Raw genomic sequence first — 26,429 nt, 5'->3', positions numbered from 1 at the left:
TTATTAGCGTATATGAATGGTAATGGTAGTTTATGTAGAGCGCTAGTTCGAGCAGGGTGTAAAATGGGTGTGGTCAATAAACATGGGTTGAGTATATTTAACGCCCCAGTAGCAACAAAACAATTACTGTTTAAATTATTAGGTAAGTTGAACAGAAAGTCATGAATGTGCTTTCATTTGATAGAATTGTTTGGTAGAAATTGATTGATTTTTCTTAGACATATTGGTATACAGAAAAGGGTTTTCTTAACTCCATCTACAAATTACAAGAATTGTTACAAAATCATGTCTCTCTTTGGACACAGAGTTTGGGTTACCACCATATTAATTATTGTACTGTATGTATTTGAGGTCAATAATGAGAAATGTCTCAAGATTTGATAAAAATTGTTTTATTTTAGATATGTTATCAGCAGAACCACCCTGGAGTGAAGGAGAATTCTGTTTAGAATGTAATGTTAAATTTGGTATTAAAACTAGAAAACATCATTGGTGAGTTATTTTTCTTTATTTGTTTGTTTCTAGACTTATATCCTCCATTAGCTCGAATATATGCGTGACACCTATATACCTAAGTCTATAAGCTGACAGTAAATCAAAGCAAAAAAATTTAATAGCAATCCTCTTATTCTCTTCATCCTTTTAGAAATATTTCATTTGCCCAATAAGTTATGAAAAAGTAAGATGTGTAACTCAATTTCACGTCTACGCATGCATAAACACAATAAAAGATCTTTTTGACTGAATCCCAGATAGATATTAATATGCTATTATTTTTCAGCCGTCATTGTGGAAGATTATTATGTGCAAAGTGTTCATCTAAAGACATGCCAGTAATAAAATTCAATTTATCAAAACCAGTGAGGGTTTGTAATACTTGTTTTGATGTTTTAACTCTCGGTGGTTCTATATAGAACACAGAAGTAGGATGTGTGGACAATTTATGACAAGTGAATAAGATGTCGGCCATGTTGGATGGAGGTCAACAATTGATTGGTGCAAACAGACTTACTGTTGCAATCTGTTGCTGTGGAAACACCTACTGAACTAGAGTATATGTAATTCAATGTTTCAAAGTAATATTTGTCATTTTGCCAGGCACGCAAGTTTACATCATGAGCTTATTCATGTTTTGCTGCAGTCCTGAATGTCATGTGACTTACACCAGCTTTAGGTTTATATTGTTTTAATATAAGATATATGGAATATATGAGATTATTTATAATGTATTTATATAACACCAGTATTGTATTTATAGCCCCATGTATTTACACTATAGATCATATTTCCTTACTCAAAATATGCAACCAATACATCCAAATATGAAGCAAGTTGTGCTCTGATATATTCATGCAATTAGTTGTTTAAAACAATGTTATGCTTGGTAATCGTGTTTACAAAACATACTGTATGTATATTTAGAAACTTGTTTTCAAATATCAATAGCACTTTTTGGAGTAAAAGTTGACTTCCTGTTCACAAACAATTTGACAAAAAAACACTATTGTTAATTGTATTCAGACGTTTTCGTATAATGCAAGGAGAACTGGATTATTCAAATAGTGATAAGATGGCTGTAATTGAGCTGATATAGCAAATATTTGGACAACAATATATCACTTGAATTCCTGTCTAAAATAAGATATTTTGTTGAATTTGTTTGATGTAGAAGACAGTAGATATTTAATAGTTTGGTTTAGTAAATATAGATAATAGTAGAGATAAGCAGGAGACCCTCTCTGCATATATGCATTTGCATCTATGAATGTAGCTAATATTGAAGATTAGTGTATTATAATAGAAAAAGAATAAATGTAGTTTGAACTGTCCAGTATATTTTAAATTCTTGCCAAAGTACCAAAGCACAAGTGTTCAAAGGATACAATACAGGGAGTTGCTCGATTGGCAAGTTCTGCACATTCAGGATCCATGGAATCAACCAGATGTTCATAAATACAAGTTTCAACATAGTTCAAAATGCATTCCACATGTGCCCAAAGTGTAGACAGATTTCAAAATGGAGGAGAAAGAAATAGATGGTAAAAGTTTAAATGTGACATGTTCCGCTTCCGCACCAGGTGTCAGAATATGTTCAGAATTGTTCAATCGAGCACCAGTAAAATAGAATGGTAATGTTTTTATTAATGAAACTTGTGTAAGATGTTTGTTGTAATTTAGCATTAAATGCTGTTAGTACATGTATTTGTATTCTGAATTTTTAAAGATATTTAAGAAATTTAAATTGAGGCATTATCATTCCCTATTTTAGTTCGATTTTTTTTTTGGTGAATTTGTTACATTTTTTTTCGCCCAATATTTTGTTTACTAGGAAGGATTTGAACATAGTATATTAGGTTAATGACTGATTTTAGATTTTTGAAATAAATATATCAACTATTAATAGGAAATATATCTGATGGTTTAATACAACCTTGAAATCTAACGTGTTTTGTTGACACGACTAAGTCATTTTAGGTTTTTCCATAAACAACAATAGCTGAACATGTCATAAAATTCATTTACTTATTACTTAAAACAGACTTTTCATTTGAATTGGTCATCAAGATTTTCATATCTTTGTTATGTTTTTGTTTATTTCTTCTGTAGCTTTTGTTATTATTTTATATTTTGTATAAATCTATGAGTTCAATTCAATAATGGCAATATTTATTTACATTTTATATTTCTTATACATTTCCATTTTGTCCAGTTTATTTTAAGTTCAAAGTAGCTCAATGTTCTGAACACCATTGTTGTTTGTTCTTGCAAAAAAAGAAGTTAAGGTATTGTTAAGCAGAGATATTTGTACACTAGGGAAATTAAAGAAAAGAAGTTCACTGTATTTTCAAGACATGCAAGTAATAATGAGCACTGTTAAGTCTGACCATATTTGATTTAATTGTTTTTGATAATATCTAATGTCTCCAGATCTGTGTAGTAATATTTTCACTCAAAGTAATATTTTTGTTCGATTAAAATAGTTCTCACTCATTCCTTTCAATCTTTTAATAACTTAATTAACTGGATTTTGTTTATAACCACAGTTTATCCTATACACAATTTCTGCTATATTGATCAATATTTCAAATTCTTGTTTACACTATTCTAATAATATATCATACACAGATACATTATTTGCAGTATATATAACCTTTACAATAAGTACCTAATTGTCTGTCCAGTATAACTTATATTTATTACAATATATCTTTCACCACTACTGATATTATATGGATGTTTTATTCATATTTTATATTCCACAATATGTTAAATAAAGCTCAGATTTATTAATGTATAGTATTCCAGTAAAGATATGGATATTAATTTCTCATGTGTTAATCAATGAATTCTGTAAACACCATTATCAAGGAAGCCCAATCACCATGATCACTGTAATCACTAATCTCTAATCATCATGATCGCTATATTAAGTATGATTACTGTAATCTCTAATCACCATGATCTCTAATTATAATGATCATTGTGACCTAATCTAATCTCAAGCCTAATCAATCACTGTAATCACTATGATCTGTATTGAACACCATGATCACTGTAAGCTTTTCAACATAATTGCTGTAAACAGTGATCATACTGATCAAATCGATGATACTGATTACAGTGAATGACCATACTGATTACTGTGATTATCCTACATTATAGTGATCAGTATTATCAAGGTAATCAGTATGATGACTATCAGGAAAATTATTATGATTATAGTGATTAAAGTGATCTTAGTGAATACAATGATTATTCTGACAAGTCATTGACTACAGTGATTATACTGAATACAGTGATTATACTGTTTAATACTGAGTGATTATACTGATACTACAGTGATTATACTGACTACAGTGATTATACTGTATAATACTGCGTGATTATACTGACTACAGTGATTATACTGACTACAGTGATTATACTGACTACAGTGATTATACTGAGTGATTATACTGTGATCAATGTAATCAGTATAATCAATATGGTAATTTTAATCAGATTACAATGAAATCACTTTTATCATTTTATTTCCCTTGAAAATGAATTTTATTAACAAATATTTGAGAAGCACTTCATAATTTACATTAGAACAATACACAATAAATAACGTGAGATTTAACAACAAATATATCACAGTTTTGCTTCAAACATTAAATTAGAGACAATAATTCATATAAACATGAAAATACATAGCAAACAGCCAAAATTTTAGAATGCAAATGGACAGTAAAAGTTAAGGAAATTGTTTGATAAGGGATAAAATATACATTTAATGCAAGACATTATGTGCAAGCGTTGTAAATTAAAATTTTGAATAATCATTTGCTTTAATATTATTACTGCAGGTTCTACAAAAACAAATGGATAAATTTCTAGGTGTCATTAGGAAAGAACATGTTGCCACTTTCAATGGAATGTTTTCAAGCCTTAAGAGATGTACTTTATGTGACAGCCAATCTACTACACTACAACACTTCAAATGAACCAGAGCAGGGCACCTTAAGTTTGAAAAGTTTCTAAAAAATTCTCTGAGTATTTAAAGTAATTGTGACAAACATTGTGCTGCCATCTAGTTAAATAACAAACAATGAAATTCATAAATAATGATTATGAGAAATAATTTGTACAAAGAAACTCTATAACAGAAGACAAACACAACTTTTTTGCAAATGGACGGAATGCTAAATAAGGGATGTAGAAACATCAAGTGAGACACATTGGAAATATTGGTATCTACGTATATAGTGTGTGCTTATATGAGATCATTGAATAATGCATAGTTTTATAAAAGTGATCTTTAGAGAAAGAGGTTTGAAAGGATAAGTTTACTTGTCAATATTACATACATTATGTAGAAGCTGATATTTTCTAACTTTCTAACACATAATGACCATCAGCATATATCCTGTACCTAATGAAATACCAGTTCTTTTTCTCACATAACAATCGGGACCAGATCTTTGTCATGCCTGTATTGGCAGTCACTCTGCCTGGAGCTTCAAACAAATGCCTTTTAAATCTCGGCCATGTTACACTTTACAGAGACAAAAAGTTTGGAATCAACTGCACTGGATCACATGCTGGCACTATATTCTAAGATATGTCTGGTAGTTTGAGTCTATAGTTATGATCATCTAGTCTTCTATCATCTATATTGATTATAAGGATTACTATGAGGATTGATATTTTGATGTGGTGGACCAGTATATCGTTGATGATGAGCTATTTCAGCCTCCAATTCTTGTAGTTCAGATTTTAATTTTGCGTTCATTCCATGTATTGCATCTACAATATATAACAATAAGTTTGATGGTTTTCATATTTACTGTCATGCTTGTGTTTTATAGTTTCATTTGTTCTGTAGCACAATCAACTTTACATGATAGCATTTGCTTGATAACATCTATAGTGGTTGTGGGTTCTTATCTCTGTCGATCAAATGCAAGGGGAAGATCAATGCCAAGAGGTTTGGTGAAGGACAAGCTTGTAGAAAGTATCCAAGTGAACCTTAGCTGTTATCCTTAAAATAGTAAGTTTTAGGGTTTTTTCTTTCTGGTACTTCCATTTAAAGAGCCTTGGAGTAAATTAAAGCACAGCCTATAGCACAGCACAGGATATATAAGATCTTACTTTCTGTATGATAGCTCAGTTAGAATTGGAATTAGATTCAAATCTGTCTCACAAGACTGTGCTTCTGAGAGACAGCAACGTGATAAGATAAGGCTATTTCAATCTTACCTGAATTTGAGCCTTGAGACACTTTTCTATCTCCTATTGGTCTATTGGGGGAACCTTAAATAAATAATTATATTGTAAATATTTATTCTACACCTAACTGATTCATTAATCATAGATATGAATATGTGACAAGAGTTTGAGTTTGCCATTTTCCATCTCACAAACACTTTCACAAATCATTCTCAAGATTCTACAATTGTATTTTAATTAAAGGGACAGGTGTGCCATTTTTTGGACCAATCATACTTTAGTCTCAGAAACGGGAATTTTTTAGCTATGCCAATCAGTAATAGTGATCATAGCTCACCATCGAAATTTGAGACTTAAAATCCATGTGTGTCCGGAATTATTTAAAGTTAAAAAGACTAGTCATCTTTATTGAGACACTGCCATTTAGACATATATAGAAATAGGAAAATAAATTCCTATTTTTGAAGGAATTATGCGATTTTTGACAATTCTAGTGCTTATGAAGACAACTACAGTTTGTTTCCATGCTGAGACTAATAAGGTGATACACTTTCATTTCACAAAATTTCAAAAACCATAAGAAAAATTAAAAAAAACTAGGGCTGAATTCTCAAAAACCTCACTAAGATAAAAAATCACGATTTTAAGAAAAAGAATAATCTGATTAGATAATAAAACTAAAATCAAAATCAATTTTAGTGATTGACCAATTAGATCATATTGAAATTATCTTAAGTGAGATCTTGAAGAAAAAGAACCCAAATAGTAAAACCACAGATTGGAAGTGTATTTGAAAGAGACATGCTTTCAGGAAGATAAATACCCATATAGTGATTTATTGTAGAGAACCTTTCCCCATATTCAGAAAATAACAACAAAAATAACAAACAGTTTGTGCTAAAGATATATCAAGTGATGACTGTACAACAATTTATCTGCCCCATTTCTCCATAAGAAAACCAAACTTATGATAAACTTTTTGAGAAATGGGGCCCTACAAGTACCTGATTATTTTTACTTCTAATAGGGATTTTTCCATTTTTAACTACAAATACAAACCCAAGATTAGGATACATATGATAAATAACTAAGACCACATATAGGGAGACAATAGAATGATTTGAATTGATATTGTCATGAATCCCTTAAATTCGGCCTTAATATCAAAGTCCTATCATAATTAAAAAGAGAATTCAAAACCAAAATCCATTTCAAATAAAAGCAGAAAAATATATTGACTCACCTTGTCTGTGTTTGACATTAGGACTTCCATGTGGTTTCGGGATCTGACTTCCCTGGGGTAAGGAAGGGTGTGCACCATGAGGTATAGGGGGATGTCCACCTTGAGGTATTGGAGGATGACCACCATGATGTAATGGAGGATGACCACCATGAGGTATTGGAGGTTGATCTTGAATACCTCCATTCAGAGGAATATCTAATTGCCTGGAATATAATATCCATTTTATTTTTAAATCTGTTTCAATTTGTGGTATTTATTTGGGATATGACCAATAGTTAACATGTAATAAAAGGATTTTAATATTTTCATAATATCTAACTTATTGAATTAGATACAGGAGGCACTTAATATTTTCTGCTATCTAAGAAGGTTAAATGAATCTCTACAAAAGAAAAAAAAGAACCTACCCTTGTGAATGACGATTGATGGTATCTGAAAGACGATGAGGTGGACGTTGTGGGTGACCAGCTACTCCTGGTGGTGGAGGAGGACGTGTTCTATTATTAGGTGCGTAACCAATCTGATTTGGGTCAGGACGTGGCAAATCTTGATGCTAAAATGAAGAATTTCAGATCTTAAAGTTTGACCTTGAATGTTTGAAAAATAGGCATAGGCAACTCTATTTGGGCAAAATGTATGGGGACAAAGTTTGTTTAGTCCATTTTTTGAAATCTTGAGCAGACATTTTCCATGAACTTTTTCCTCTCCATAGATCTCCATCTTATCAGAAGCTGGTGCTAACCCTGATCTAATTCTATTTCTAGAAATGATGTTATACATTTCAATATCATAAAACCTACTGGTAATCTGGTAGGCATTCCTCGACTTCCAACAGGATGACTTTGACCTTGACCTGGAATAGGATACTGTTGACCACTGGGAAATGGTTGCCTTGGTGATGCTCTATCAGTCATATCAGGAGGTTCTACTTGAGAAGTGTTGCGAGATATCTGCTGCCAAGTATGTGGACTTATTGTCACTATTCTGTAAATGAATAGGATAAATATTAAATAGAATGCATGGTTAAAGAACCAAAATATGAAACCCCTTTTTTTATAAAATAGCACAGGTGGTTCAAATTGGAGATGTTTCTTTGAACCACAATGCTTTATTTCTAACCTTAAAATTTCTATGTTTTTTATTCTTTACTAGCTGTTCTTGATTATCGATTTCCATGTACTAAATTTCTCTGGTGATTTGTGCTTATTCTTTAAATTCCAAACAAGGCAAAAAAAAAAACTTGTATATACCTTTCTAGCTCCTCTACTCTCTTCATTAATTTTTCATTTTCTCTATAAAGACCTTGTTGTTCTCTTCTTATTCTATCTTTAGTAGAATGGTGGTCAGAATTCTCTGTTCTAAAATTAATAAAATAACCCAACTTATAATACAATGTGTATTTGTATGGGTAACCTGGTTTTCTTCTCTAATTGGAGAACAACTCAACAAAAGATAAGATAAATGAAGTAATATTTGTGAAAAGCCATCAAAGGCAGGGTCAGTAAAAACAATTTCTGAGATTTGAGACACTTCCTTAAACTATCATATACCATATAATTATGAATTATAATGTGCACCCTAAGATTGGCAAGCCTTTTAGAGTAAAAAACTGTGCATTATACACACAAATATCCAGTAATTATTACCTTAAAGCTTCATTCTCCACCATATATTCTTGTAACATTTCATATAACCCACTCTCTGTAATATACAATATATCTTGTACAGAATTTCATCTTTCACCAAGGCCCAAGGTTTTTTTTTGAAAATACGTTTTTTCATTTTAAAAATGTAATGATATTCAAATACTCTTTCAAATTGCATAAAATGCACGATTTAAGCAGTTTATTTTCCAAAATTTTCCCTCCTGACACACCCCAAAATGGATATGATAAAAAAATTGGCAGTTACCCTCCCAATCAAAATTTCTTAAGAATTTCAAATTTAGCTCCTACCTTTTCTTTCCTGTTCCTTCATAAATGTCATGAATTTTTCATCATTTTCTTTCTGAAGTTGACCTTTAGGTTTGGCAGGGAATTCTAGTTGTTGACGTAGATAATGGTTCTCATTTCTTAATACCTTCACTTCTCGCTTTAAACTGAGTATTAATTTTTCTCTAGGGTCCTACATGCAGTCAGAAATATGCTTTGTTAGAACATGACAGAGATAGGTGTACAGATGCAGTCTGACTTCCCTTTAATTTTTTCATTGATCTCTTCCACACTTGCATAATGTTGAAACAATTTGATGCATGTTCATTGACATTATGTCTGTTTTGGGTTGTTTTTTGTTGTTTGTAATATCATTTTCAGCTTTGAGTACAAATATCGTCTAAATGTCACAGTTTATTTAAGACAATAACCCTTCAAATTTACATTGGCCAGGGCGAGTTATTATGATTGAAGATATTGCACTGGAACCTCTAGGAAATATAATATTAGTAGCAATAGTTTGCCTATTTTACATGTACACTCCACATAGATCTTTATGACTTGAATGAATACAATTTTAAATATATTATGTCTTAATATTGCATTTTAGAAAATCAATCAAATAACTTTTGTGAAGCCTAAGCCCCTGTTAGTATTCTATAACTCACCATTTTAATGACTGGTTTTGTTTTGATTTTTTTAGCCCGACTGGCATATCGTAGTGTATTCAATGTTTCACCGGCATTGTGGGAACTTGGTGTTACACAGGCAATCTGAAAGGAATTATGGTATAGATGATTAGGTGATTGTTTAATTTCAATTCTGAGTATATGACGCTCAGTTGAATCAAAATAGAAAAATTAGAAATAGTCAAGTTGCAGAGTACAAAAGTATGTTTTGGAGTATATACAATGTTAAAGTGTTTTTTCTGCTTCAGATAGCCCTGAACACATTTCCAGAAGGTGCCATCCAAATACTAATTCGGTTATTTAGGGCTTCTAGGGCACCAATAGACAAATCAGGTCCCTTGATAAATACATAATATACGCTTGATATCCATTGAGATAAAAAAATAGATATAATATATATGCCTACCATTAGAGTGACACCGTTACCACCTAGTGAGTCTGCTAATAATTTAGTTAATTTACTATCTCGGTACGGTATGTGACCCTGACGTCTTTTAGAATCACCAAGATGTGAGATACAATTACCTAGAAAATATAATACAATTATACTACTGACTCAAAGATGCATAGTTTGGAGCACATGATTTTACTCCAGTTTAACTCAAGTATATCTTTCAGAGGGTTCACATGCAAGTCAAAACCCTATTCTCTTAGCTACATTAATAGCAATATGACACCCCTTCACAAAAGGTTGAAAACCACATTATTATAGATGTCCAGAAGCACAGAACAATTAGCTGTCTGTTATTTGACACACTAAAATAAATACAGCTGTGAAAAATATCAGAAGGATTTTATAATTCATAGAAATCTCGATTAATAGGAAATAAATACACTTACCCAATATTAGAAGACTTTTATTAATACAGTTAGCTTCTGATAAAGTTCCTCCAGTAGAATTGGTATCCCTTACTTTTTCACTTCCTATAAAAACACATCAGATTAATAAATAAGATTTTCCCCAAAATATGACCATGTGTCATTTGTCATGATAATTGTTTACATAAAATAAACCAAAGACGTAAATGATATCTGGAAAAATTCCAAAAAGACTAAAACTATAATCCCTATTTCTGGCATCTAGAACTGTGGAAAGTCAATGATCTTGATGATATTATCAATAGTTTATTTTAGAGAATTTGTGTAAGGGATGATTGTATTTAGAGGGCATATTGGGCTGAATATGATCTAGATGATACAATGTAATATTCCTTCAGAAATTTTGAACTTTGAAAAGAGTCCATTTTAAGACCCTTTTATCTGCAACTATGCTTTTTTTTCTTCAGGAAGATGTAGTAGTAGACCTTTCCATTGTTTCTATCTATAGGTATACTGTAGACAATGCAGAGGTGCTCTGCACAGCAAGTTTCTCAGGGAAAATCTGAAGAGGGCCACTCTGTTGACTCTGTGAGGTGCTTGATGCTCAGAGAGACAACTCTCAAAGTAGAACTGTTTGCACATACAGATACTGTAGTGACACGGAGGCGTTATACTGAGAGACTTTCCTTGCTGGAAAAACTCTTCACAGACACTCTGCAAAGGGAAACTATATAGAGACTTTAAGAAACAGTAAGTAACCAACTAAGTAGGTATGCTGTACAGAAACTCTGCCAAGAGTACTCTATAAAAGGGCTAGGAATAATCAAAATGCAGTAATCTACTTACCAGCAAGATCAACAAAAGTTAATTTTCCCCGTTTAGTAATATAGAGATTCTCATCATCCTGGTCCTGGGCTTCCGAGTCTATAGTCACTGTTAACATACTGTGACTTCTACTAGAGTTCTCATTTAATCCATGAGATCCATTTGTTCTGTTTCTCATACCTGAAGAGATAAATAAACAAAATGGCTTGAAATCAGTTTTTTCATTTCTTAATAACTGAACATTCCAAATGTAACTTTTCTCTTTACTTTGATATTATCATATAAATAAGTATACATCAAGTAAAAAAATATTTATATTTTAAGTAAAATTTACTATAGATTGAATTATAAATGCTGTAAAACAATTTGTATCATTCTTCCTTCCCCAATCTTTCAACCACTGAGCAACATGATTACAACACACATTCATATCACAAACCAAACATAAAATCACACACTCTAAAATAGGTGACTTTGCCTTAAAAAAATTTTTAATTTCTGTATGAAAAGTTTTACCTCTCCTTAGATTCCTAACATGAAACATAGGTCTTTGTTCAACATGGATACTTGAATAAGATATCGCATAATGGATGAAAAAGTTATTTACCTTCTGCTTGTGGAGGATTATTTGAAGTAGGTAATCCCATTTCAATATCCTCAACATCAAATTTTAATGGACCAATCAATTCACCATCATCAGTCTTAATATAAAATAAATACATATCCCCTCCTTCATATACTCCTTCTATATCACTATCATCAAAATCAGGAATATCATCACCGGGGTCAAAATTATGTGGATCCCGCGCCGATTCAATTGTTTCTAACTTGGGTCTCACATTCTCATGTTTATTATTACCAGATCCATCTGAAGATTTGCTAGTGTTTGCAGATGTTTCACGAGAGTTGCTTTTACTTCTCATAATGTATTGTGTCCCATTCGGATTGTAATAAGAAGGTAAAGGATCAACCATTCCTGATTTTCTACGACGATCACTTAATGACTCTCGTTGGTTCATTTCAGAATGATCACTGGTTGTTTTTGAGCTGCTACCACTCCCTTTAGTCTGTTGTTTTCTTTTTCCAATTTTTTTAATATTTTTTAGAAACTGAGTTGGGCTTCCTTCTGATCGACTGGTTTGACCTCCCTCTCTTTTCAGTAATTTGAGGGTGGGATTTTCAGTAGGGACATCAGACTCAGAATCTGTGGATGAACCAGAGGAAGATGACGAAGATGATGATGAAGAAGAAGAACTTCCAGAACCAGAACTTGAAGATGACGATGATCCTGAAGACTTTGATGAACCAGATTTTGATTCTTTCCCCTTTGATGAAGTGGATTTTGATTCTTTCCCCTTAGAGGACTGGGGCCCTTCTTCACCACTCTCTAGTTCAGTAATAACTACACCACTGGTCTTTTTGATCTGACTATATACATTAAAGGGATCTGATCCTTGTTCTTGATCAGGATTTCCCAAAAATATCAACTTTTGAAAAGTCTGGGGGTGGTCATCTGAACCATGTCCTGCAGCTTGATCTGGGTTTTCAGGGTCCACCTGATACACCAAATCTGGATAAGGAAATCCTGCAATCCCAGGAAAACTTATTGGTTGTCCATGTACAAAAAACTGGGGTTGAGGAAAATTTGTTCCCAGATATTGAGTTTGCTGTTGATTTGGATTAGGTTCAGCCTGAAACTGTGGTTGCCCTTCAGTAGTCTGAGGATTAGGAGAAGTCACTGTGGCTCTTCCAAATTCCGGATTCAAATGACCTGGTTGGCCATCTTGCTGTGAAGGATACACATGATGGTAAAATACTGGAGGTTTCTGGGCTGTATATGCTGTGGGAATAACCCTAGGAGTACAGTCTTGTTCATCAAAATCTTCTTTTAATTTGTTAAACGCTAGCCTCTTTAAGGACGGCACTGTTTGAACTGGTCTTGGACTACCAGGATAGTATTGTGTTTGTGATGGATCTATACCAGGGTAGGGATTTTGTGGTGCTCCTGGAAAATTTGGAAGTGGTGGTGCTGCTGAAGACACATTAGGGCTTGTTGCTGCTACTCTTGGAGTACCCCATGGATTCTCATCAGATTGAGCCACTTGAGGTTGAAATCCTCTAGGAGTATTTTCTTTAGAAGCTTTTCCAGGTTTCTGTGATTTCACTTTTGCCCTTGGACTTGGTGTGGATTCATTGTTATGTGTAGGTGGAACTTCTGGCTTTGGAGATAAACTTTTAGTTCCTTTTGAGGTGCTGGGGGTAGCAGTGCTTGGTGACTCAACTACTACTTGAGGATTTTTAGGTGATGCTCTTGGACTTGCTGGCACATTCTGTGTCTTTGTAAGCTGAGTTTCTTTGTGATCTTGAATTGGATCTTTTGGTACCTGGACTGTACTTGTCTCAGGGACCTTGTTGACCTTTGTTTGCTGATCAGGGTTTTCTTCTGTGGGAGAATCAAAATTTCGATTAGATGACTTCAAATCTCCAGAACCGTACCTCTCAATTTGTGGAATTTCTTGAGGTGGAGGCCTCTTTGATGGTTCTTTGGGTAAAAGTTGTTTAGATGGTTCCTTAGTGTCTGTTGGTGACTGACCAACTTTCAAAACACCATCAACCTTAGGACTTGTAGCAGGTCGTTTTTTAACTTTTGGGTGTGGACGATCACTAGTTATCTTCTCATCAGCTCTACTAACAACAGTACTTCTGGTGGTTAGTTTGTAAGCTTTAGTTCTAGGTGTATCTTGAGGAACATGTTGAACCTTGTAATATTTAGGGGGTGGTCTTTGGGTTGGGGAAAATAAAAAAGAATCTCTGTCAAAGAGTAGGTCCGTAGGAGAGGGGAAGCTCCCTAGACTTTGACTAGACACATCATCATCATATCCAAGTTTTGTCTGATCCCAATCAAAGTGTTTTTTCACATCTTTGTCTGGAGAATCTGATTTGATAAACGTGTGGCGATCACGTGCATAGGTGTCTCTCTTCCACTCAAATGGGTCTAACTCTAATTCCACAGAATCTAGGTAATCTCTTTTATCAGGTCTTCCAGTACTTTTACTACGTTTTTGTAAATATGTCGGCAAATTTTCAGATCTTGAACTCTTTAGTGACCTTTGTGAATGTAATCCTATTCTAAGATCATTGAATGATAGGCTGGATTTTGTGTTGGGAGCTGGTTTCCTAAAACTTAAATCTCCAACTGACTGACTCGATGTTAAATCCTGTGGGTTTCTAGACAAATTCACAGAGTTGAGTACTTCCAAATCACGAAGTATCCTTTTGTTCACCTGTTTATTTCTAGGTGATCCACTTAAAAGATTATCCAGATCCTCAGTAAATGAGAAGTCAGAATCACTTTCCACTTCTGGAGCTGACGGAACTAAAATAGTTGCAGGAGAAATCCTTGTCACTTTTTTAAACAATTCTGGCTCTTCTTCTGGTGGAGAATTTCCCTTTGGTTTGGCTTTCCATTGTTCAGGCACATTCTTTTTGACTGGTTTATCATTTTTGGCCAAATTTCTCCTATCCGTATTTTTAAAATTTGAAGTTTTAATTTGTTTTTTAAATCCGACTACACTTATTCCCCCACTGGGGTCTTCATCATCATCGTTGTCATAGAAACTGAGTGGATTTTTGGCCTTTTTCTTTGAATCAGGAGAACGTAAATCTACATTTGAATCCCAGCGAACTGATTTGGCTTGAGTGACGTTTCTCGATTTATTCAGAGGCATGTCAGTATTGTTACCATAAATTTTCTAAAAAAATGCTTTAATTAAGCCAGCTTTTGTTATATTGATATTGATGAAGTGGATATAAATGTTATTATTTAGATATTTACGGTAAAAAGTTAATAAGGTAAAAAGTTAATTAAGATTGAAGTTTGAATTGTATTGTATGTATAAAAATCTTGTAATGCCCGAGACAAAATTCAGTCTATTGGTCTAGCAGTTTATAAATAGTTCATAGATCAATAACATTGTCGCAGACACAATTTTTATTACTTTTGGATACAAATAAACACACACGATACAATTAGAGAACAATATCTCTTTTGATCATGGACTTAATCAAAGTTTATGAAACGGGGTGCAAGGATCACTGAGCCAATATTAAACTTGTTATACGTAAGTTGAGACATGTTGAAAACCAGGTCGTATCCAAGCATTTTGAATTCAAACTTTATTCACTATTGTATCCATGTACTAATTAGTCACTATATAATCCTAGTTATTGATTTAGAATCACATTTTTAATTTCACACTGACACAAAATATCACATATTTGAATTTAAGAAATATCTCCATGTTTCAGCTATCACAACATATTTCAATAGAAAATGTTTGAGTATTAGTTATGACAACAAGACCTAGGATATATCTAACAAAACTTTTTATACTTTTCATTCTGAATACCCTTTCAATACAAAGAGGTTTTTGTTAGTTGGTTAGTAATAGACATATATCAAACACCTTTTTGTCGTTATGTTTTGTGTTGTGTTCAATTGTATTGAGTACATTACGTCCATATAGTCACCATTGAACATTAAAAGGCAGACTTCAAATTCTCTCATTCATTTATTTCTGCAGTTTTCATTTTACATGTACTTTAATTGAATTCTGTTTCATTTGTTTTTGAGTACTCGATTTTGACACCTGATTGTTCTGTCTATCCTTATCAATAATCTGTCTAGACAAACACTGAACCTAGAATTCCAAATCAACTGTCAGGATGATGCTTTTTTTACGACCTACCTCCAAAATTCAATCATTGATTCCTTTTTAGCAATTACTTATTCCAAACAGTCATTCTGAACAATGCTTTCATTCATTCATTCTTGACTATTCAATCATTTATTTATTCATGCACTATTTACAAAGCATTCATTCATTTAGTCATTCATTCATTCATTTTACTCACCTTCCTCTAAAACAGCTTTCAGGTCATCCATGGCTGCACATTCTATTGAGAATAGATTCTCCACGTAGAATCCTTTATTTTTAGACCAGCGAACTGACAGGTATCTTTTATGGGATGGATTCAACAAATCTATTACCTAGTAACAAAAAAATAATTAAGATCAAAAGGATTGCACGATTAATTGAAGCGTATTTAGTCAGACTGTACATTAGAATTATAGTGGTTAAGTGTTCTACTCTTAGTTGACCTTTGTAAATCTGGTGATCATTGATACATGAGTAATGCAAGAAGACGAGCCGAGATTCTTAGAAATATAATTTCGAATAATTGTAGGATATAGAAGTTTTTTTTTCTTCAAATAAGTAAGTAAAAAAGGCAGTTTAATGGAAGCTAGATAAAACATTGCCTGCTTTCAAAAAGGAATGGATAGGACCATCTGTCTATTTTTGGACATCCTCACCAGATCTACTGAATATCTAATATGTCTACATAGATAAAGAAAAGTTACCTAACCTGTTCATTATAGATTTCTAAATACGATGCTCTAATGACAGTATTTTCTGGGCTGTTTTTAACTTGCTGATATAAATATTTAAATGATCTCTGTATTAAACCAATCATACTCTGATCAGTCAGGTTGCCATCTATAAACTATGAGAAAATAACAAATTAGAATTACGTAAAAAATAGTAGTGAATTACAATCACGTAAAAAAAAAAAATAACAAATTACAATCTCATGAAAAAAAATAACAAATTACAATCTCATGAAGAAAAAATAACAAATTACAATCTCATGAAGAAAAAATAACAAATTACAATCTCGTAAAAAAAAAAAAATAAAAACAAATTACAATCTTAAAATAATAATATATTACAATCTCGTAAAAAAAATAATAACAAAGTACAATCCAGTAAAAAGAAATAAAAAAAAATAACAAATTACAATCCAGTAAAAAATAATAAATTACAATCTCGTAAAAAATAACAATGAGAGAGAGATTTGAGAAAAACTGTTCAAAGGATTTTATGGATTAGTGCTTTATTATTATTATTCAATGCTTTATTGAAACAATAAGTTCAAATCTCATTCTGAAATTTTTCTATTTATCGCGTGTGATAAGATTATAAATGTGTAAGAAATTCTGTTCAATCTGTTAATTTAGGCGACAAAATGTATCACTATATAATTGATAACTTATGGTAAATTTCTTACAGTTTTACAGATGAAATATAAAAGGGATGATTAAATTAGACATTCTTAGTTTGTGCTAGATTGCTTGAAATATATATCACTACTTTCACCTGAGATACAACAGAACACTCTGACAGGGTTACTACACCACTGTAAGTTAGGGGAGAAATGCTTGCCTGAAGGACATGTAGCATTCATTTATATATAAAATTGTCAATTTCAATCAAGATTTTCAAAATGCTGGTATTTTGAACTTTTCTATATGAATGAATGTAAATCAGTGAAGACATTAGCTTTAAGAAGGAAGCATTTCTATGCACAGAAACTGTTGAAATCTATGTAGAAATTAAAGATTACTAAAATTTACTAGTCATAAATCACTAAAAGTATTGACTTTTCAATTTATGTTCTGAGACCTTGTTCAATGCTTTCATACAAATCCTTTTGATATATATATGTATTCCAATTTACAATAACACGATAAATATCAACATATACAATTCAACACAAAACACTTGTGCAAAAAAAACCCACCAAATGTGCGTAAACACACATACACACAAATTTCATGTCTTGATAGAAAACCGTGAACACTGAGAGCTACTGTTTCTTTAAAATTACAACAAAAACAGCCATCAAAGCACATTACAAAGACTATATCTTCACAAGAGAGTTGCCAAATTCTGGTATTTCAAATTATTTATCAAAAATGAAATATCAGAAGAAAGCTATATAATGTTACCTCTCTCTCTAAACTTGGGCTAGTAGCTGACTAAAATTCATTAGAAGATTAGAAAATAAATATTAAAGAAATTCTTTATTCATAATGTAAAGATAGCTTGCCAGGCAAGATAATATACGCCCACTGGCAGCTTTGATTTTTAATAAAAATATTTGACAGTACAGTAACAATCACCAGTATGAAATATTCAACCTTCTTTTGAACTTTTTGAGGCGATACTGAATAATATTATCAAAATCTCACAAGAATTGGTCCTTCTAGACTGTTAACAAGCTAAAAATTGAAAGCTTTTTCAAGAACAAGGGAAATAACTCATACTTAATATTTTTCAATTTTTCTGATTTTCGATAGGGTTTATACTTTGGTGATTACAAACACTCACACCAAGCTTCGTCAAAATCCGTCAAGAATTGTGCCTTCTAGAGTGTTTACAAGCTAAAATTGAACGCGTTTTCAATAGCAAGGGCAATAACTCATACTAATTATTTTCAATTTTTTTGATTTTCGATAGGGTTTATACTTTGGTGATTACAAACACTCACACCAAGTTTCGTCAAAATCCGTCAAGAATTGTGCCTTCTACAGTGTTTACAAGCTAAAATTGAACGCGTTTTCAAGAACAAGGGCAATAACTCATACTAATTATTTTTCAATTTTTTTGATTTTCAATAGGGTTTATCCTTGGGTGATTACCAACACTCATGCCAAGTTTCGTCAAAATCCTTCAAGAATTGTCCCTTCTAAAGTGTTTACAAGCTAAAAATTGAACGCGTTTTCAAGAACAAGGGCAATAACTCATACTAGATATTTTTCGATCTTTCTGATTTTCGATAGGGTTCATCCTTGGGTGATTACGAACACTCAAACCAAGTTTCGTCAAAATCCGTCAAGAATTGTTTACGAGCTCAAAATTGGACCGACGGACATGGGTGACGGCAATATATGCCCTCCATTTCATGTGGGCGTATAAAAAGTGCATTTTGTAAAATGCTAGAGCAAACAAAAATTAGAAGATAAAAATTCTATAACCCTTGGCAGTAGATAAAATACTTTACAAAAGATGGATACTTTCAGAGCCTTTAGAAAACCCATAAAATTGACAATGTTCTAATTTTATCATTCTTTTTTTCATCCATTCTGAAGAAATAATGTCTGGAGAACCCACAAGCATCACTTACATAGATAAAACTCCATGTCAGTTTGTAATCTAAAACATGCTATGTGAAGCTCACCCTCCAACTACATACATACATTAAATCTGAAGACTAAAGGGAGATAATACAATCATTCTATTACTCTAATTAAAGGCAATCAACAATTTTTATCAAATTTATTTTTGTGATAAGAAAAAAGCCAATATTAAAAGCATGAATGTTAATAAATTAATCTAAAGGTTAATTCTGCACTAAGTGTTAAACTAGAAAATGAAAGTAGAATCAAGATTACAGATTAGTTATAATTTACCTGATGAGGAGGACCAGTCATTGTGTGTGTTTTACCAGAACCTGTTTGACCAAACGCCAAAGCTGTACAAGCATACCTAATCAGATAGAAAAATCACTATGAAACCTATCTTATATGAAACTTTGATCAAGTCTACAGCATTAATGACATTTGAAAACAAATTTTTTTCTTCAAGTAAGACTCTATATCAACAGCTCAAGGACATCGAGAAACTCAACTTAAACAAATTTGGCTTTATTGTCACCATAATTTTAACAAATTTAATCAAAAAGGTTATCTCATCGTGTGATTCGGTAACTACATTTGGTTGAATTTTTTGATTTTTTGAACATTTGGCTATTAATTTCAGCTGTTCTGCACACAAAACCTACCCATTTAAAGCCATATCAACTAGTCTGGTAATACCACAATTCTCAAATAATTCTTCTTGTGTAGCATCTGGTTCAAATACACCAGTAAATTGAAAATTTCTTGTAGCTCCATTAGTTTCAATCTGAAATTAAAGATTCATTATCATGAAAGTCAAAATTATAAGTGCATGTAGAATAAATTAGAACTCTTAGTCAATTATCTCTCAAGAAACAAAAACAAATTTGAATTACCTCCCTTTAGTCTCCAGCAAAATGAAAGTAGAAATGTTAACTCAAAATTCAACAACTTCACCACTGCTGATAGTTCTTAACAAAATCTGTATTAATATTGACCAAACAGCTTTTGTATGGCCAGAATAAATTTGTTTAGATACTTCTAACATTATTATAGGATTAATTTGACTTTATCATAAATTTAACTTACAGTAACTTGACCCTCTCCAGGAAACTCCAGTGAGAAATTGTCAGTTCTTGATACCTCATTACTGTTCAATGGTCGCACTCTGTAAAATCAAAAGAGTTATTCAGAATTCAAAAATAAAACTGAACTCCAAAGACAGACAGTTGTGGAAGTGCTAAAGATCAAGTCTCAATTGAAGCGAGTTTGAAGTTGTATTGGGAAGCAACTTCTTCAAAAGTCATCTGGGTATTTTATATAATTCAGGCTGGCAGAATAACTGCTAGTGCTGAAAAAAATTGAAGCCTTCATCAACAAAAACAAGATACACAAACTTTAAAATCAGAGGTGAAGCTTATCCTTTCAGCCTCACCGATCTACATGCAAAAGCAGCCAAATGTGACCTGGTTACACATACATGTAGTCCACAGCTTGACGACTGATATATATCTGTAAGCAAGAGGGCATCAGTGTTTCATAGAAACTTTACAGAATCCAAAAGGTGCTGAATGGGATACCATTACATTTCATTACAGGTGCCAGAATAGAAATGGCATTATTCTTATATCTATTGACAGGAATATACTATTTATTTTAAGAAGAGGAACTAACCTTACAACCACACTAAATTGATCATCACTGGATTCTTCATATGGTGTAATAGGGGCAGAAGACAGGGTTGTTGAACTCCTACAAAGTTACAAACAAACATTAATTAACATAATATACAGATACAGGCTGGCCTTTCATGTCAAACTGAGTTCATAAAATTGAGACAAATCTACCCAATAGCTTAGAACATGACAAAAAATCTTATTTTGGCTTCATCAAGACTTTTGCTCACAGTTTTGTTGTCAGAGGACATATTGTTCTATAGTAACCATTTTAACTTCATATGACCTTGATCCTAAAAAGATAGTTTGGTTTATGGGTAAAAAAAATTAGTATTATCCTATTTAGTGAGTTTCTAGTTTTTTTTTCTAATTTGTCCTGAATTTAAAAAACAGATTCAAATTACATGTAACTGTACATAGTTATCGTAATTAGAAAAGGTCACTATGAGTAGATTATAATTTGAAATATGAGAGGTTGTCAAACTTGTTAAATATTTGGACTGTAGCCATCATAGACAATGGTAACATGATAATATACTACGTTTGACAATTTGATTCATAATGATACACCATTCATGATCACTATATTATAAACAACACTACACCACACCCAATTACTTATTTACCTATTAGTACTGACACAGAGCTTGTTGTTCTGAGTGGTTACAATACATGGGCACAGATCGTGTTGGAGACACAGATTATAAAAATGCATAACTCCGCCCTCAAGCACAGAAACTGGACCTGGAGCCTTATTCTTGAAAACCTAACTTAGATGATTTCAGTGTTCTAGTCGTCTGATTGGTCAATCACTAAAATTGATTTTAAATTTAGTTTTTTCATCCAATCAGATTACTGTATTACTTAAAATCTGGATTTTATTTAAGTTAAGTTTTGGATAATAAGCCCCTGTACGATCAGGCTTCATCAAATTTACTTGCGTATTCGTGTAGGTCTGAATGGCGTTTTGTGAACTCTAAAAGGGGAAAAGGGGCTACTTCTCTAAAAAGCTCATCTCCACCAACTTTGTCAATAGCTCTGCTCTCCCATTACAATATTATATAAATCATTATATATTCTACTACAATTGAAATTGTAATATTCATACTACATACAAAATGATACACCTTGATAATCTTGATACAAATACCCATACCACGCTAGAATTCTTTACTATAGCTGGCTTCATAAAAACCCACATAGACTTTTTACAACAAAACAGTAACTATAACCTTTCTTAGACAAATAACTCATACTAATTAAATATTTATCAAAGAATTACTTGGTGCTACCAGTAATTAATCAACACTGACTGCTCTTTAATCAATTTATAGAGAAATAATTCATTGGGTTTATCTTTTTTTTACCCTAAATTTCTCTAAGATCTAGTATTTGATGGACCTGTTCTCTTTCCAAAAAGTAAAATTTTAACTTGAAATTTATCTGAATAAGGTGGTCAAGTTTGCCAAATGAGGAACATAATGTTGAAATTTTTAATATGAACTGATATACCAGGGAAATATCATATACACTTTCAAATACAAGGGCACATATCTTGAAAGATAATGAAAAAGTTACAATTTCTAAACCTTTTCACAATTTCAAAATAAATTTTAGTTAAGGTATAATAATTAAATACCCACATTTCATTCTAACTCATTGTTTTATAACATTATATATATATTTCTAAACACTTATTATATCATATTTGAAACGAGTTGTAATTGATACGACTAATCCCAATATAATCCTAATCTTATATTCACTCAACCAATTCACTATAGACAATATAGTTCTACATCTATTTTAAATATTCAACATATAGATTGTATTTGAAACAGCAAAATATATTGAATGAATTTGAAGAATGTATCTGAAGACTTAACAATGTATCTGAAGATCATACATTGCATCTGAAAACTTTACATTGTATCTGAAGATTTTACATTGTATTTGAATATTTTACAGTGTATTTGAAGACTCTACAGTGTATCTGAAGACTCTACGGTGTATATGAAGACTCTACAGTGTATCTGAAGACTCTATGGTGTATATGAAGACTCTACGGTGTATTTGAAGACTTTACGGTGTATCCGAAGACTCTACGTGTATCTGAAGACTCTACGGTGTATTTGAAGACTCTACAGCGTATCTAAAGACTCTATGGCGTATCTAAAGACTCTACGGTGTATTTGAAGACTCTATGGTGTATCTGAACATTTATAATACATCTCAAGATTTCACCAAACCAAACAGAAAAAGACCATTTTAGGCTTATAATAAGCAATTTCCATATGATTCTGAACAACAATCTGGATAAATTCTCAAATAGGAATTTCTAAGAAAAAGTCTTCTTTGATAAAATCAACAAACAAATTGCATTACAAACCAGCCTGACAAAGCATGAGAACAAAATTTCACTTCTGTGTAGATTTATTTGAAGGATTGAAGAGAAGTCAAAATATATAGATAAAAGTAAATGGGTTTTTAAGTAAAGGAAGAAAATGGTATTTTTCATGATCCATAATCATATTTAAAGGAGACATACCCTAACATAACTCAGTAGCAAGTAACATTGTCATCACCATTTTTATTTTAAGGTTTGAATCCCTCCCTCTCCTTTCTTTAAGTAAGAAAAAAGACACATCTCCACTTTAAATAACATCAATTGTGCTTTTATCAAATCAGACATGAATCAATATAAAATATCATAAAATTAAGTGACTGCAATAGAATTCATAAACATTAGATTGCTAAAATTGTAAGTTCTTAATGGCTTGAAGATCAATATCTAAACATCAAATAAATCAGATATTTTCAATATATCTTAAGATAAGCAACTTGTGTCTGTCTTCCAACAACTAATTGGATAAGACAGTTTGTTTTGGATACTATCAACATTTCACATTTTCAATACCTCACTTAGCTATAAACAAATGTAAATAAGAGCAACTAAGAATAAAATCACAAGGTGATGCCTGCCAGGAAAAGGTGATGCCTGCCAGGAAATATTCTTATCACTAGGTAATGCCTGCCAGGAAATATTCTTATCACTAGGTAATGCCTGCCAGGAAATATTCTTATCACTAGGTAATGCCTGTCAGGGAATATTCTTATCACTAGGTAATGTCTGTCAGGGAATATTCTTATCACTAGGTAATGTCTCTCTGGGAATATTCTTATCACTAGGTAATGTCTATCAGGGAATATTCTTATCACTAGGCAATGCCTGTCAGGGAATATTCTTATCACTAGTCAATGTATGTCAGGGAATATTCTTATCACTAGGTAATGACTGTCAGGGAACATTCTTATCACTTAGTAATGCCTGTCAGGGAATATTCTTATCACTAGGTAATGCCTGTCAGGGAATATTCTTATCACTAGGTAATGCCTGTCAGGGAATCTTATCACTAGGTGATGCCTGTCAGGGAATATTCTTATCACTAGGTAATGCTTGTCAGGGAATATTCTTATCAATAGGTGATGCTTGTCAGGGAATATTGTTATCACTAGGTGATGCTTGTCAGGGAATATTCTTATCACTAGGTGATGCTGGTGACACCAGCAAGGGAATATTCTTTTCATGGGTGATGCCAGCAAGGGAAAATTCTTTTCACAGGGTGATATCAGCCAGGGAATATTATTTTCACAGGGTGATACCAGCCAGGGAATATTATTTTCACAGGGTGATACCAACAAAGGAATATTATTTTCACAGGGTGATACCAGCCAGGGAATATTTTTTTCACCAGGGTGATACCAGCCAGGGAATATTCTTTTCATGGGTGATACCAGCCAGGGAATATTCTTTTCACAGGGTGGTACCAGCAAGGGAATATTCTTTTCATGGGTGATGCCAGCCAGGGAAAATTCTAAATGTACACAAGTAAATTTTTTCACAGCAAAATTTAAACTGATCCTATGTTTTTCATAGCTAAGAAAATATTTCACAAGTAGATTTGATATATTTAGATGTCTCCCCAAACTTTCCAAAGATGACATTTTGAAACCATAAGTTTACATATTTAATTCAAAGACTTAGGATAAGTGACTGATTCTTTACATATTTAACTATACAACACTGTCTGAATGAGAAATGGTGAGTAAATATCAGAAAGAGTATATCACTACATCATTACCTATGCCTTGTTTCTATTTGTCTTATAGACAGCTTCTTTCTATAACAGCTTTGAAACACATATTATGATGCCCAAAATGAAAACATTTCATTTGACAGATTCTTATGAAAAACATTTGGGTAACAATTGAAGGAGGCATACTCCCCCTACACTCATTCACTCAGCAAAAACCTGATACAAAACTACTACATTAAAATTTCTGCATCTGACATCACATAACTAATGGTTATTTATTGAACAATATCGGTGAAGATTGATGATTTATAAAACTGACAATAGATGTCATAAACAAGTGCACTTAAATAGAAGTTAAATTTTGAAGAATCATTGATTTCATTAAGATTTTACTAGGCTATTCATCAAGCCGTCTATAATATCTATACAATTATATCTAAAACAAAAGAGTGTTGGAATATCAAGTAAGTCAATAACACAGTAAATTGTATGAACTGTTTTCACTAGGAATCAATAGGTTTAAAAGGATGCAAATGGATTAAGACTGTAGTGTTTTGCTCTCAGAAAAGGTCAAAATACCACCTTTAACAATTTGGGTTCCTAGTCATTGATACCAAAATGGTATGCAAAAACAACAACAATATTTCAGAATGAAACAATATGACACTACATTCTAGATGTTGTTCACTTAAAGAGATTGTCGAGAGGTTGCTTCTCCATTACCTAATAGAAGTTTTAACAGAATTGAAGAGTTGTATGACATTTGTGGAAATCTGTTTGGGTCTAGAGAGAACCTCTTGAACATTTGTCTGGATAGACTGGATAGATTTGAGCCAGAATAATCACTATCCAGAGTTAAATTGTTGTGATGGAAATAGACTATTTTTAGGAATTTTATTTTATTATTTTTCATGGATTAAAATCAGTCTATTAAATTTAGGAAAAAATATAGTCTTCATGTCAGATTCCTGTTTCATAAAATTGTTGTAAACACTTCTACTCTAATCTTAGAATTGATTGTTCTGTCATTTATCAAATATTCAAAATTAATTTTAAATTGCATTCCACTTGTTTAAAGCTAAGTGTTTGGTGATTTGAAAGTTGAAATAAACACAAATAGGTAAGTAATAGTGATTGTTAGTTTTACCAGACTCACTCAGTGCAACAAGACAGAATTGAACAAAAGGCCAGGACTTAATAAGATTATTTTCGTTTAATTCTGTCTTGTTGCACTGGCACTGGTAAGTTATGTATGTTAATTTCAACTGTCAAATCACCAAACTGTAAGCTATAAACATGTGAATTGCAAATAAAATTTATTTTGAATATTTCATACATGACAGAAAAAAATCAATTCTGAAATGTCCCAAATACAAGTTCAAGTGTCAACAATACACATTGAAAGGCTAGAAAACCT

General features: G+C 32.2%; 2 protein-coding genes across 2 annotated transcripts; both read right to left on the bottom strand.

Annotated features, from left to right (window-relative positions):
• Window positions 1–8,165: 8,165 nt before the first annotated feature.
• On the bottom strand, window positions 8,166–20,409 carry LOTGIDRAFT_103786 (hypothetical protein; the record flags this gene model as incomplete). The annotated part of the gene is made up of 12 exons (XM_009053459.1): window positions 8,166–8,313; window positions 8,602–8,674; window positions 8,911–9,079; window positions 9,555–9,659; window positions 9,982–10,100; window positions 10,416–10,495; window positions 11,237–11,399; window positions 16,134–16,269; window positions 16,647–16,784; window positions 19,534–19,609; window positions 19,905–20,026; window positions 20,329–20,409. Coding segments are annotated over 12 exons (1,410 nt in total), but the record flags the coding sequence as incomplete, so codon positions are not given.
• Window positions 20,410–23,898: 3,489 nt separating this feature from the next.
• Window positions 23,899–24,719, bottom strand: LOTGIDRAFT_58045 (hypothetical protein; the record flags this gene model as incomplete). Its single annotated transcript, XM_009053082.1, has 2 exons — window positions 23,899–23,994; window positions 24,462–24,719. Coding segments are annotated over 2 exons (354 nt in total), but the record flags the coding sequence as incomplete, so codon positions are not given.
• Between the last annotated feature and the right edge of the window lie 1,710 nt (window positions 24,720–26,429).

The sequence above is a fragment of the Lottia gigantea genome, assembly GCF_000327385.1.
Source record: "Lottia gigantea unplaced genomic scaffold LOTGIsca_2, whole genome shotgun sequence".
Classification (NCBI taxonomy): Eukaryota; Metazoa; Mollusca; class Gastropoda; family Lottiidae; genus Lottia; species Lottia gigantea.
Note: the sequence above shows the minus strand (reverse complement) of the source record. Positions and strands in the feature narration are given on the sequence as shown.